Raw genomic sequence first — 11,679 nt, 5'->3', positions numbered from 1 at the left:
GGTCATTTTAGGGAACAGGAAATAAAAACACCTCTTCTGGTTCCAGTAACCAGGTTAATTCCTGAGAGCCTGAATGGAGACCTAAGATTCCCACAGCCCAGCAGCCTTCCCTCTTCCATGGTTCATCCTCAGGTGGAAGAGGCTCTATAGCCAGAGAAAGCAGCTAAATTCATCAAACCAAATAATCCCTCTGCCTGGGTCTCAGCTGGAGACAATGGGATTAGGCTCTGCCTGGAAGTTGTTAACTTGAAGGTGAGCTGGTAACTGTGGGGATGCTATAGGTTTAAATCCCTCCAGGAGGACGAGTAGGGGTCCTTGTCTATAGCGGGAGGCCCGGAGCCTGAGGACCAGCAAGGGGCGAAGGCGAGGTCCCAGAGCAGGAGCCGAGAAAGAGAGCTCTGAGCATGCCTGGAGCAACCCATGCAGCATACAACGCAAGGGAACCCCCAGGGCCTCAGGAGTGTGCTAGCGTCAGTGCCGGGGGCGGAGCCTCCGCGAGTTCTTCATCCCACCCCCGCAGAGGAGCGCCTCTCCCAATTGGACCGCATCGGCATGATGGGCGTGGACAGCGTTTTCTTGTCCAGAGATGGCTTCAGAGGATATCAGAGTAGTTGGCGCTCCGGGTGCTGTGTTGTAGGTGTCTGCTGGAAAATGGCTGAATACTTGGCTTCCATCTTTGGCACCGAGAAAGACAAGTGAGTAGGGGCGGCATACCGGGGCTTGGGCCGGGTGGTGAATGGCAACGAGTGGGAGGCCCTGGCGGCCTCGCGCGTCTGTGCGCCCCCGCTTCATGGGTCAGGCTTTGGGACCTGGCTGGCGGCTCCCTGTGGGCCTTGAGCTACATAGGGCTCCATACCAGGTTGCACGCGGCACTCTGCCCCACGCCGCACTCCCACTGATGTCCTGACTTCTGCAGCCAGCGAGGTAAAACATTTCTGACAACTTTGGGCTTTGAGTGTGCAGTCAGAAGTGCGGTGGTACTGTCCTTGCTAAAACTCAGTCTCTGGGGCTAATCACTGGGAGCGGTATCGACCAAATAAACCTTCCTGCCTAAGGGTGGGGGTTGGGGGGCTGCTATTCATTTTAAATTGAAGTTGGCATAGAGTAAGAGAAAGAAATAACTTTAATTCACATGTATTTGTATACCACCGTGGCACATACTAAGTTCCAGTGTGCTGACTGAAGTTTAGGCTGACAGAAATGTCTTGAGAGGCTTTGATGAATAATTCCTACTTTGAAAACCCAAAGATTAAATGTCTGGCTTAGTCTACTCTGAGTAAGTAGTCACCATCTTGGTGTTCCTGAAGCTCCCTATAAGATTTATACAGATGTCTGTGATAGGAAGCCTCTGTATTTGCAATAGATAACATTTTTGGTGCCAAATTCTCACTGTTGAAAATATTCTACTACCTAGGACGAAGGCTGTCCGATCAGGCACTTTTATACAGATAGTCTGCTGTGTTTGAAAGAGGAAATGTTTTTAAAAGTCTCATGCCCAAATCAGCAGTCACTGTAGAGACATTTTACTGGGTGTAGGGTCTAGTTCAGTTTTAGAAAATCAGATGGGATAAAATTTAGGTTCTCAGTAGTCATGGAGGAGAGCTGTATGGGTTGTGTTGAGGATGACTAAAATACAGTAAAGGGACAGGAGAGATTTGGCTCAGTAGTTCAGAGTGTGAACTGCTCTTGCAGGAGCCAGGAATTTGGTTCCCCAAATCCACTTAATGCAAACTCGTGTCTAGAACCATCTGTAACTCCAGATCTGTGGAGATCCTTTGTCTCTGGCTACCACAGTCACCTGCACTTAGGTATGCACATCCACCTCCACATATACTTTTTGTTTTTTGAGACAGGGTTTCTCTTCACAGCCCTAGCTGTTCTGGAACACTCTCTGTAGACCTTGAAACCAGAGATCCGCCTTCCTCTGTTTCCTGAGTGCTGGGATTGAAGGCGTGTGCCACCACATCCCAGCCATAAATATATAATTTAAAATAAAACCTTTAAGGTACTTTAAAATAAACATTCAAAGCAAGATATAGTGCTACATGCCTTTGGTCTCAGCACTCTGGAGGTAGAGACAGAGATTTCTGTGAAATTGAGGCCAGTCTGGTCTAGATAGTGGGTTATAAGACAGCCAGAACTACATAGAGACTCTGTCTCAATAAATAAATATTTGCAAATTTGTTTTGTGCTGTGGAAGAGTGAATTTCCTAAATTCTGAGGTCACAGAGAAGATGGCCTGGAATGTAGTCAAATATGCATGCCAGTTCTGACATGAGAGGCTTCCATTATAAATGCCTAAAGACTGGGACTTAAAGAACCAGGAGTTAGTAGTTCTGGCCCTGTGTTCATATCTGTGTAGTGAAGGAGTATCTCAGCAAGGAATTCAGATTTATTTTATTTTTTTATTTTATTTATTTTTTTGTAAATCTAGGTTACTTACGTTATTTCAGCTGAAACAGTCATCAGAAAGAGGAACATGGGATGCCTCATAACTTTTGGATCTTTTAAGAAATAAAATGTGGGTCTTGCCGGGCGGTGGTGGCGCACGCCTTTAATCCCAGCACTCAAGAGGCAGGCGGATCTCTGTGAGTTCAAGGCCAGCCTGGTCTCCAAAGCTAGTTCCAGGAAAGGCACAAAGCTACACACAGAAACTCTGTCTTGAAAAACCAAAAAAAAAAAAAAAAAAAAAAGTGGGTCTTTTCCAATAAAATATTTAGCTGTGATATTATAAGTTAGGATGTTTTTAGATTCAGCTTGTCTGGTAGAAATCACCCTTTTCCCTTGTACTCTCCACCCTCCAAGACAGGTTTTCTCCGTGTAGTCCTGGTTGTCCTGGAACCCAATTTGTAGCCCAGGCTGGCCTCAAACTCAGAGATCTGCCTGCCTCTCCCTCCTGAGTGCTGGGATTAAAGGTATACACCACCACCACCACCACCCAGCTTCCTTGTAGTTTTTATTTCATTACTTCAGATAATTTATTGACTGAAGCAAAAGTGTTTGCAGGGAGTGCAGGATTGAGAAGTTTCATGTGGAGCCCTTGTGTATTTTCAGCCAGAGGTTTGTCCAACAAGCTCTTTATTTTCCGTTGATTTTCTAAAGAGATATTGTCTAATCCAGTTAGGTTGCATGAAGTAAGGAAGTCACTGGCAATCATTTTCCTTTCCTGATAAACTCAGACTTTACTGTATTTGTTCCTATCTGCTCATAACTAGAGGATAACTGGTCTTCATGGTCCACCAGATTTTACTGAGATTGAGACCTTCAGTCTTTACCTCAGGGTGAGGACCTAAGCATGTGGCTCTTGCTAAAAGTGTCTGTGGGACAGCATTCCTCCCTCTGTAGCTGACAACTGAATAGGGAAGCTGCACAGGTAACAGTTGATATCACAGATCTTACAGACCACCCAGCACATGATAGTTTTGGATGGTTGTGGTTCCATGGAGTATATGAGCACTACTAAAGAGGCTCTGTGGCAGACATGTACTGCTGTGTGGTTTCTAAGGCAAGCTGGGTCTCCAAATAGTATGTTTGCAATGAGGTTTCCAAGAGATCTACTAGCTTCAGACCAGAGAGAACCTGGACTTTGTTTTCTGTTTTCTTTAGATAACGATAGTGCTTAGGTGGAATCTTAGATGGTCTTTTAGTAAAAAAAAAAAAAAAACCCAGAGGCAGATATCAGGGTGAAAGCTGAAAGATCAGAGAAGCAGAGCAGCCAGCAACTAGTTCTTACCTCCATGAAATACTCATCCCGAAGAGAGTGAGTTCCTGTTTCCTCTCGCCTTATATTACCTTTCTCTGCCCAGACATCACTACCTGGGATTAGAGGTGTGCTTCCCAGTACTAGGATTAAAGATATGTTCCACCAGTGCCTGGCTCTGTTTCCATTGTGGATCTCACAGAGATCCAGACAGATCTCTGCTTCCTGAGTGATAGGATTAAGGGTGTGTGCCACCTCTGCCTGACCTCTATTTCTAAAGTAGTTACTGGTTCTGTGCTCTGATCCTCAGGCAAGTTTATTAGAGTACACTATATATCACCACACTTAGGCCTGTGAATAAGAATACACATCTAAGTTTTTGGAATAGTGCCTTGTTGGCATTGTAGGAAGCAGGTTACAATTAGAACACTTCTGTAGGGAGCTAGAGTTACGACCTCTAACATACTGCCTGCAAGAGGAAACACAGCCACCAAGAGCTGCCAAACTTCTGTGATTGGAAGACAAGTAGCTGGGAAATAGGATCGTGTTAATGATGTTTCTGCCATATCTCCCCAGAAATAATCAGTTCTTATTACTCTTATTTCCTTACAGAGTCAACTGTTCATTTTATTTCAAAACTGGAGCATGTCGTCATGGAGATAAATGTTCGCGGTTGCACAATAAACCAACCTTCAGCCAGACCATTGCCCTCTTGAATATTTACCATAACCCTCAAAACTCTGCCCAGTCTACTGGTGGTTTGTGCTGTGCTATGAGTGACTGGGAGGTGCAGGAGCACTATGATGAGTTCTTTGAGGAAGTCTTCACTGAGATGGAAGAAAAGTATGGACAGGTTGAAGAGATGAACGTCTGTGACAACCTAGGAGACCACCTGGTGGGGAATGTGTATGTCAAGTTTCGTTATGAGGAGGATGCAGAGAAAGCTGTGATGGACTTGAATAACCGCTGGTTTAATGGGCAGCCAATCCGTTCAGAGCTGTCCCCAGTTACTGACTTCAGGGAAGCCTGCTGCCACCAGTATGAGATGGGCGAGTGCACAAGAATGGGCTTCTGCAACTTCATGCATCTGAAGCCAATCTCAAGAGAGCTCAAAAGGAAGCTGTCTCAGCGCCAGTGCAAGAGGCATAGATCCAGGTCCCGATCCCGGGAAAGGCATTCTCCATCCAGAGACATAAGGCATGGTGGCAGCAGAGGAGATGGAGGACGAGAGCATTACAGGAGGCAGTCTAGATACCTCAAGAGATACGGGAGATTCTGAGCCCAGCTGTTTATAGCTGTGTCTGCTAGACAGTGTTGTAGTTGGTTGACAAGCCAGTTCATATTGGGAGTTTTTTGTTTTTGTTTTTTAAAAACAACCAAAAAAGATGAGTTTTTGAATAAAATTTGTAGTGATAAAATAAGAAAAGATAGCTTATTAAATATAGGGTTCAGGGTCTTCCTGTGAACTTTAGTCTGGTGTTTCTGTTCTGGTGTAAGCTCTACCTCAGCCCCTGGCATCCATATACCCAAAGAGTCTGGGATGATTAGGTGAAACCCCCACCTCTCTCTCCCCAGACCCTACCCCTTTCAAAAAGCTTACCAAGCAACAGCCCATGCCTCCAGAAACCCCCCCGGGGCTGGTCAGGACCCAGCAGCCTTATTTGTCATGTGATTCCTAGCCTGCCTTCCCAAGGGTCACCTAGGATTTCTTGCTCTGTTTATTAAACCTGGATTTATTAATTTAGCTTGATTGGCTTATTACATCAGTAGCAGCAGAAAAACCAATGACGGGGATTCAAAACTTAACAGTTTAGTTGTCCTGTTAGTAAGCAAGTTGATCTTAACATAAGGATCTGAAGCCCCAGAGAAGTCCTCGGCTGGCAAATTGATATCTCTGTGTCTTCAGGATGAACTGTTTCAAGTGCAGTCATAGTTTAAAATGAAGTTCATTTTCCCACAGGCGTTGCTGTTACTCTTGTCTTCTCTGTCCAGTGACCTCTGCTTATATAATTCTGGTTTAATTCTACCAATCCCAGTCAACTGTTCCTGCCTCTGAGGCTGTTGGATATTAAAGTCTTGGTTCAACAGGTTGAGTTGTCTTTGGATTGAGATTTGCCTTAAATGAAGAGCAAGACACAGCAGAAGTATAACCTCATTAGCTATCTGTCTTTCAGAAACTTGTGCCTAGAATGTCAGTGTGCTGTTATATTTTGAGAAATGCTTATGTCTGTGGGTACTTTCTTTTTCTTTTTTGCCTAAAATCAAAATGTTCATCATATGAGTAATGTGAGTAAAGCTGTTCCCTACAGCTTTAGGCTAAAAAGTGAGGCTTGGTATCAGGAAATGAACTTGCAAACATGTGACCCAAGAGCTTTAAAGGTTTTCATGCACTTTCTAAATGGTCTAATGTGCCTTAGAGCCTATATGGCTGGGAGAATGTGAAGATTTGCACAAACAAGCTTTGTTAAGAAGAAAATTACTCACTTTTAGATTATATCCCCAAACTGAAATAATTTGCTATATGTTGTGTTAGGAAGAATGCCTTTTTCTCAAGCTAGGTGTGGTGGTGGCTGATGCCTATATTTCTAGTATTTGGGAGGCAGAGATGGAACCTTTACCACTGAGTTAAAAATCAGCCTAGGCTGGGAAGTGAGACTCAGCCTCAGAAATGAAACCAAACCAAAGATAGCTTTCTCTATATTACATGAAATTTTCTACTACTGTCTTACAGCTTTGTAAAGACACAAATTCTTACTGGTTCAGATAAAATTCTTTCATTGTGAGAATACAGGTTTTACTATTGCAAAGGATTTTGTTGACTGTGACTTGTGCCTCTGTCAGGATAGAGAGTATTCTGTCCTTTCCACATGGGTTATCAAAAAGTCTCTCTGTCTCTCTGTCTCTCTCTGTCTCTCTCTCTCTCTCTCTCTCTCTCTCTCTCTCTCTCTCTCTCTCTCTCTCTCTGTGTGTGTGTGTGTGTGTGTGTGTGTGTACATGTGTCTAAAGGTGTTCACAAATGCCAGCAGAAGAGCATGTCACACCATCTGATCTGAACTAGAATTACAGGTTGTTGTCGTCTATGTAATATGGGTGCTGGACCCAAATTCCTGTCCTCTGAAAGAGCAGCAGGTGCTTTAACTGCTAACCCATCTCTCTGGGCCCCAAGAGGCTTCACTTCTGAAAGAAACACTTTTGACAAATGAAAGATGAGCAACCATAAATCAGAGATAAATTAAGGAAGGTTAGATGCTGATATTAGCACATTAGACTTTCCTAAAGACTCTAATCTTCACCTCTAAACTTGAGTTAGTAGTTTCTCTAATGTCCCTTTAAATCCTGTCAAATCTGAAGTGGTCCTCATAAGGAGGAAGAAGCAATCATTACAGATAATGGCTGGTTATTTGTTTAACTGCATTTTATGTGGTGCTATGGAGTGAACTTAGGGCCTCCTACCTGCTACATAAATGTTCCACTAACTGAATTCTAAGATCCTAGGTTTTTTTTTTGTTTTTTTTTTTTTTCTTCTTAGCACCTACCAGGACACTCAGACACCAAGATGCCTCGGTTTATGATCAAAGGGTGTGTGTCGAGAAATACCAAGGATGAAATTCTAAATGCAGTATTAGTGAAAAATGGGGAAAACCAGTGTTCCATGATTGCCTCATTGCTGCATAGGAAATCAGCAAAGCATTACAAACCCAGATGTTATGAATGGCTGGAGCCAAGTATTAAAAAAACTGAATGGTCTAGAGAAGAGAAGGAAAAACTCTTGTACTTGGCCAAGCTGATGCCAACGCTGTGGAGTACCATCCCTCCAATCATTGGAAGAACAGCAGCCTGGTACTTGTAATACTATGAATTCCTCCTGTACAAATGTGCCCAAAGGCACAATGAAGAGGAAACAACATAACTACCAAAACTCAAGCCTGAGGAGATATCCAAATCCAGAAACAAAAACCAGCTCGGCCAAATCCAATTTATATGGATGAGGATGAACATGAGATGCTTTCTGAGGCACCTGGCCAATACTCAAAGAAAGAAGGCTGAGAGGAAAGCAAATGATAAACAGCTGAAAGAAAGCCTTGCTGCCCTTCAGAAAAGACAAGAGCTTTGAGTAAAAGGAAAAAGAAGAGGAGTTGATTACAATGCCGAAATCCCATTTGCACAGAAGCCTGCTCTTGGTTTTTATAATACTTCTGAGGAGAATTACCAGGCCCTTGATGTAGATTTCAGGAAATGATGACAGCAGGATCTTGATGGGGAGTAAGATCTGAAATAGAAGGAAGAGACTAAGAAAAGAGAAACGGGATTTTAAAAGGAAAAAAGAATCTGATTTGCCATTAGCTATTCTTCAAACTCTTGGGATCTCTGCGTTTCCTAAAAAGAGAAACTAGCGCTGCCTGCCCCTCAGATTTCAGATACAGAACTCTAGCAAGTTTGTCAAGGTAGGCCAGGCCAGTGAAGTTGCTCAGCAGACTGCAGAGGAGTCTGGAATAACAAACTCTACTTCCTGCACTATCCTGTCTGAGTACAATGTCATAAACAATGACGTCGCTCTGAGAACACCACTGACACTGGCTTCCCAAGACAGGTTCTGCAGGATTCTCAGAACCTCATGGCCTTGACCAATGTGGACACTCCACTGAAACATGGGCTTAATACCCCACTGCATGAGAGTGTCTTCTCTGGTATGACCCCACAGCAGCCGGTTGTGCAGACTCCACATATATAACATGCATCTTAAAGGGTCTTATTAATAAAAAACTCAGGAGCCAGGTATTAGGGTGAATTCTGATAGATCAGAGAAGCAGAACAAGCCACAGCTAACCTCACCTCGACAACTCAGCTGATACTGTTTCCTCAAACTGGAAGCCTCTGAGTCCTCATCCGAATCAATCTAAGCTGACCTGCTACTAAAAGCTTAAAAGCTTCTAGTTCCTGGTCCTCACGCCTTATATACCTTTCTGCTTCCTGCCATCACTTCGTGGGATAAAGGTGTGTGTCTTTACCAAGCAAGACATAAGATCTCAAGTGCTGGGATTAAAGGTTTGTGCCACCATGCCTGGCTGTTTCCAGTGTGACCTTGAACTCACAGAGATCCAAATGGATCTCTGCCTCTGGAATGCTAGGATTAAAGGTATGTGCTGCCACTGCCTAACCTCTATGTTTAATATAGTGGCTGTTCTGTTCTCTGACCCCAAGTAAGTTCACATAGGCTTCTTTCTCCCCCTTTCAGGACTCCTCCAAATGGAGCTGAAGTGCTGATTCCCCAAAGTGGATCAAAATCCAAACCAATCACTAATGCCACCCTAGGTAGAACACCATTTAGACACTAGTTAAACATTAGTCCAGAGGATGGAATGGTAGACTATAGTGAGTCCTCTTATGTGAAGCCATGGAAAGAGAATCTTGTGAACATCTCCAACTAGGGTTGGTGGGCCTCTCTGCTCCTAAGAAAGCTTTTCAAATGGTTCTACCAGAAAATGCTGAGAAGGAGCTGGAAGAGCATGAAATAGATGATTCCTACATTGAAGATACTGCTGATGTGGATGCTGGAAAGCAGGCCATATGAGAAGCTGAGCATGTAAAGGAAATGAAACAAATGCACAAAGCTGTTTAGAAGGATATACCACGAGTGTGTGAAGTAAAGGAAACTGTTTTAAGACCTGTAAATATAAACTACCTCTAAAAGATTTACAGAGAAGTGAAGAATTAATCAAAAAAGAATTGATGACTATGCTTCATTATGACCTACATCACCCCTATGAGCCGTCTGGAAATAAAAAGGGGAAAAACTGTTGGATTGGTACCAACAAATTACATTACCTATCTTGAGCATAGCCCTTATGAGAAGTTCTCCAAAGAAACTGAAAAAGGCCCAGGATGTTCTCATGCAATACATGGACATGGTAAAACAAGGAATGAACCTTGGAGAATTCTCCAGTGAAGCTTACAACCAGGTGTGGAAAGAATGCCACAGTCAAGTGCTGTATCTTCCTGTTCAGAGCTGCTATACAAGGGCAAAAAGTTGCCAAAAAGGCCAGAATTGGATCACTTGAAAAGAGACTTGAGATAAACAGGGGTTACATGACAACAGAAGCCAAGAGAGCTGCAGAGATGGAAAAGAAGATGAACATTTTGTTTGGCAGTTACCACTCTCCTGCTATGGGGCTCATGAGTAAGCTGGATGACTTTTGGGACCAAATTGAACAGGCTCTCTTGAAACTTTGCACTTTTGAAGAACTCAGGAAACATGAAGACTCTGCCAGTCCTCAGAGCTAGAGTGTCTAAAAGAAGATGTACAGCAGCAACAAGAATGAGAGAAAGAGCTTCAGGCAAAGTTCTGAAGCACAGTTGATGCTCTGCCACAGAAGAACTAGTTGGAATGTCTTCTTAGCAGACCACTAGCTTCTACCACCTCAGGAGCTAAGAAAGGCATAAGAGAACATCTAAAACCTATTGCTGAGATTTCCTCATTTTGTTTTAACCCACTTACCTGATGTCTCCATGATGCATTTGTCAAATGCATTGATTTATGACATTCTTTTGTTCCATGAGTATAAAAAGACACGTGACTACATCCTTCCAGGTCAACCTGAATCTGTGTTCCCAGGCTGTCCTCACTCATGTTTGACTCAGAAAAGAACCATGTCTTACTGCCTTTGGGGTGAGCACTGTGCTTTAAGTTGGCAATGGAGAACAATACTTATTCCTAACTATCAAGTGGGGGAAAACGTAGGTGCTGTTACTGGAGGTTTACGTGCAAAGTCTGAAATCGGACAGCTGCAGATAGAGAAATTAGCATCTTTGTTGGCAGAAGATAACACATATGGGCATGAGACAGAATTGTAGAAGTAGGAGAGGAAGTGCAGCAGGAGAGAGCCAGGAGGCAATGCCGCTGCTTAGGAGGTGAGACCAGCTGAGCAGAATTCAGGAGCAGAGTGTGTTGCTTGGAGTCTGTGTAATCCCCTGGTCTTTAAACAATTCTTTAGGAAGTCACATATAACTTGTTTTCAAGTTGTGTGTTTGACTTTCCTAGGCACCATAAATACTCACTTTAGAATGTGTATTTGACTGTCCAAGGTGATCATAAAAGTCTCCAGAAGTTGTTATAAAAATGTGAAGGACAAGCCGGGTGGTGGTGGTGCATGCCTTTAATCCCAGCACTCGGGAGGCAGAGGCAGGCAGATCTCTGTGAGTTTGAGGCCAGCCTGGGCTACAGAGTGAGTTTCAGGACAGGCTCTAAAGCTACACAGAGAAACCCTGTCTCGAAAAACCAAAAAAAAAAAAAAAAAAAAAAAGTGAAGGACTCCTGTAGGGCAATTCTGACATGAGAATCATGGGGAGGCACGTTGTAGCAGTTGAATTTAAGTCTCTGAAGGTCCCCTAACCTGGATTTGAATCTCTTCTCCATAGCTTACTAGTGGTGTGACCTTGAGCATGTGACTGGAGCCTCAGAATTTTGATATTCTTGCCTATAAATTCAGGATAATAATAATATTAAGGATTTTAACTAGTAATAGTAATAATTAAAAGTACATTATTTGGGAACCAGATACATACCTCAGCAGTTAAGAGCACTTGCTGTTCTTGCAGAGAATTTGGGTTCAGTTTTTAGCACCCATATTGAGGCTCCCAACCATCTGTAATTTCAGTCCCAGGGGATCCGATGACCTCTTCTAGCCTCCTGGAGTACTGAACACATATGGTCTATAGACATGCATATAGACAAAACACCCATACACATAAAACAAAAACAAACCACATTAAGTACAGCATACTCCATGGGACACCCAGCAGTTGCTTGGTGAGCTTTGCCCTCCCATCTTCACATGCAGAAAACAAAGTCAGGGTCTACTGCATCCAGCAAGGCTGGAGAAGGGACAAGATCAAAACTGCTCTTTCTGGCCATCTGAACCACTTTGTGACCTGGGTTCTCACCCAGGCCATCTGCAGTGGAAAAGTGATCAACAGCCAGG

The 11,679-nt window shown here is 43.5% G+C and overlaps 1 protein-coding gene and 1 pseudogene across 1 annotated transcript; both read left to right on the top strand.

Moving 5' to 3' along the window:
- Positions 1-587: 587 nt before the first annotated feature.
- LOC131900540 (splicing factor U2AF 35 kDa subunit-like) lies at positions 588-5,166 on the top strand. The gene is made up of 2 exons (XM_059251813.1): positions 588-695; positions 4,313-5,166. The coding sequence occupies exons 1-2, from the start codon at positions 652-654 to the stop codon at positions 4,977-4,979; spliced, it is 711 nt and encodes a 236-aa protein (XP_059107796.1). The 5' UTR covers positions 588-651; the 3' UTR covers positions 4,980-5,166.
- A 2,090-nt stretch (positions 5,167-7,256) lies between these two features.
- On the top strand, positions 7,257-10,047 carry LOC131900536 (cell division cycle 5-like protein; annotated as a pseudogene).
- The last annotated feature ends 1,632 nt before the right edge of the window (positions 10,048-11,679 follow it).

This window comes from Peromyscus eremicus, chromosome 1 (genome assembly GCF_949786415.1).
Source record: "Peromyscus eremicus chromosome 1, PerEre_H2_v1, whole genome shotgun sequence".
In the NCBI taxonomy this organism is placed as follows: Eukaryota; Metazoa; Chordata; class Mammalia; order Rodentia; family Cricetidae; genus Peromyscus; species Peromyscus eremicus.
The sequence above is the reverse complement of the archived record's forward strand: the minus strand, read 5'-3'. Positions and strand labels throughout refer to the sequence as shown.

Excerpts from the sequence above, each read along its gene's own strand:
- LOC131900540 (XM_059251813.1), top strand. The coding sequence starts at position 652 with ATGGCTGAATACTTGGCTTCCATCTTTGGCACCGAGAAAGACAA. Across the intron at positions 696-4,312 it reads TTTGGCACCGAGAAAGACAA|AGTCAACTGTTCATTTTATT; the intron begins GTGAGTAGGGGC and ends ATTTCCTTACAG.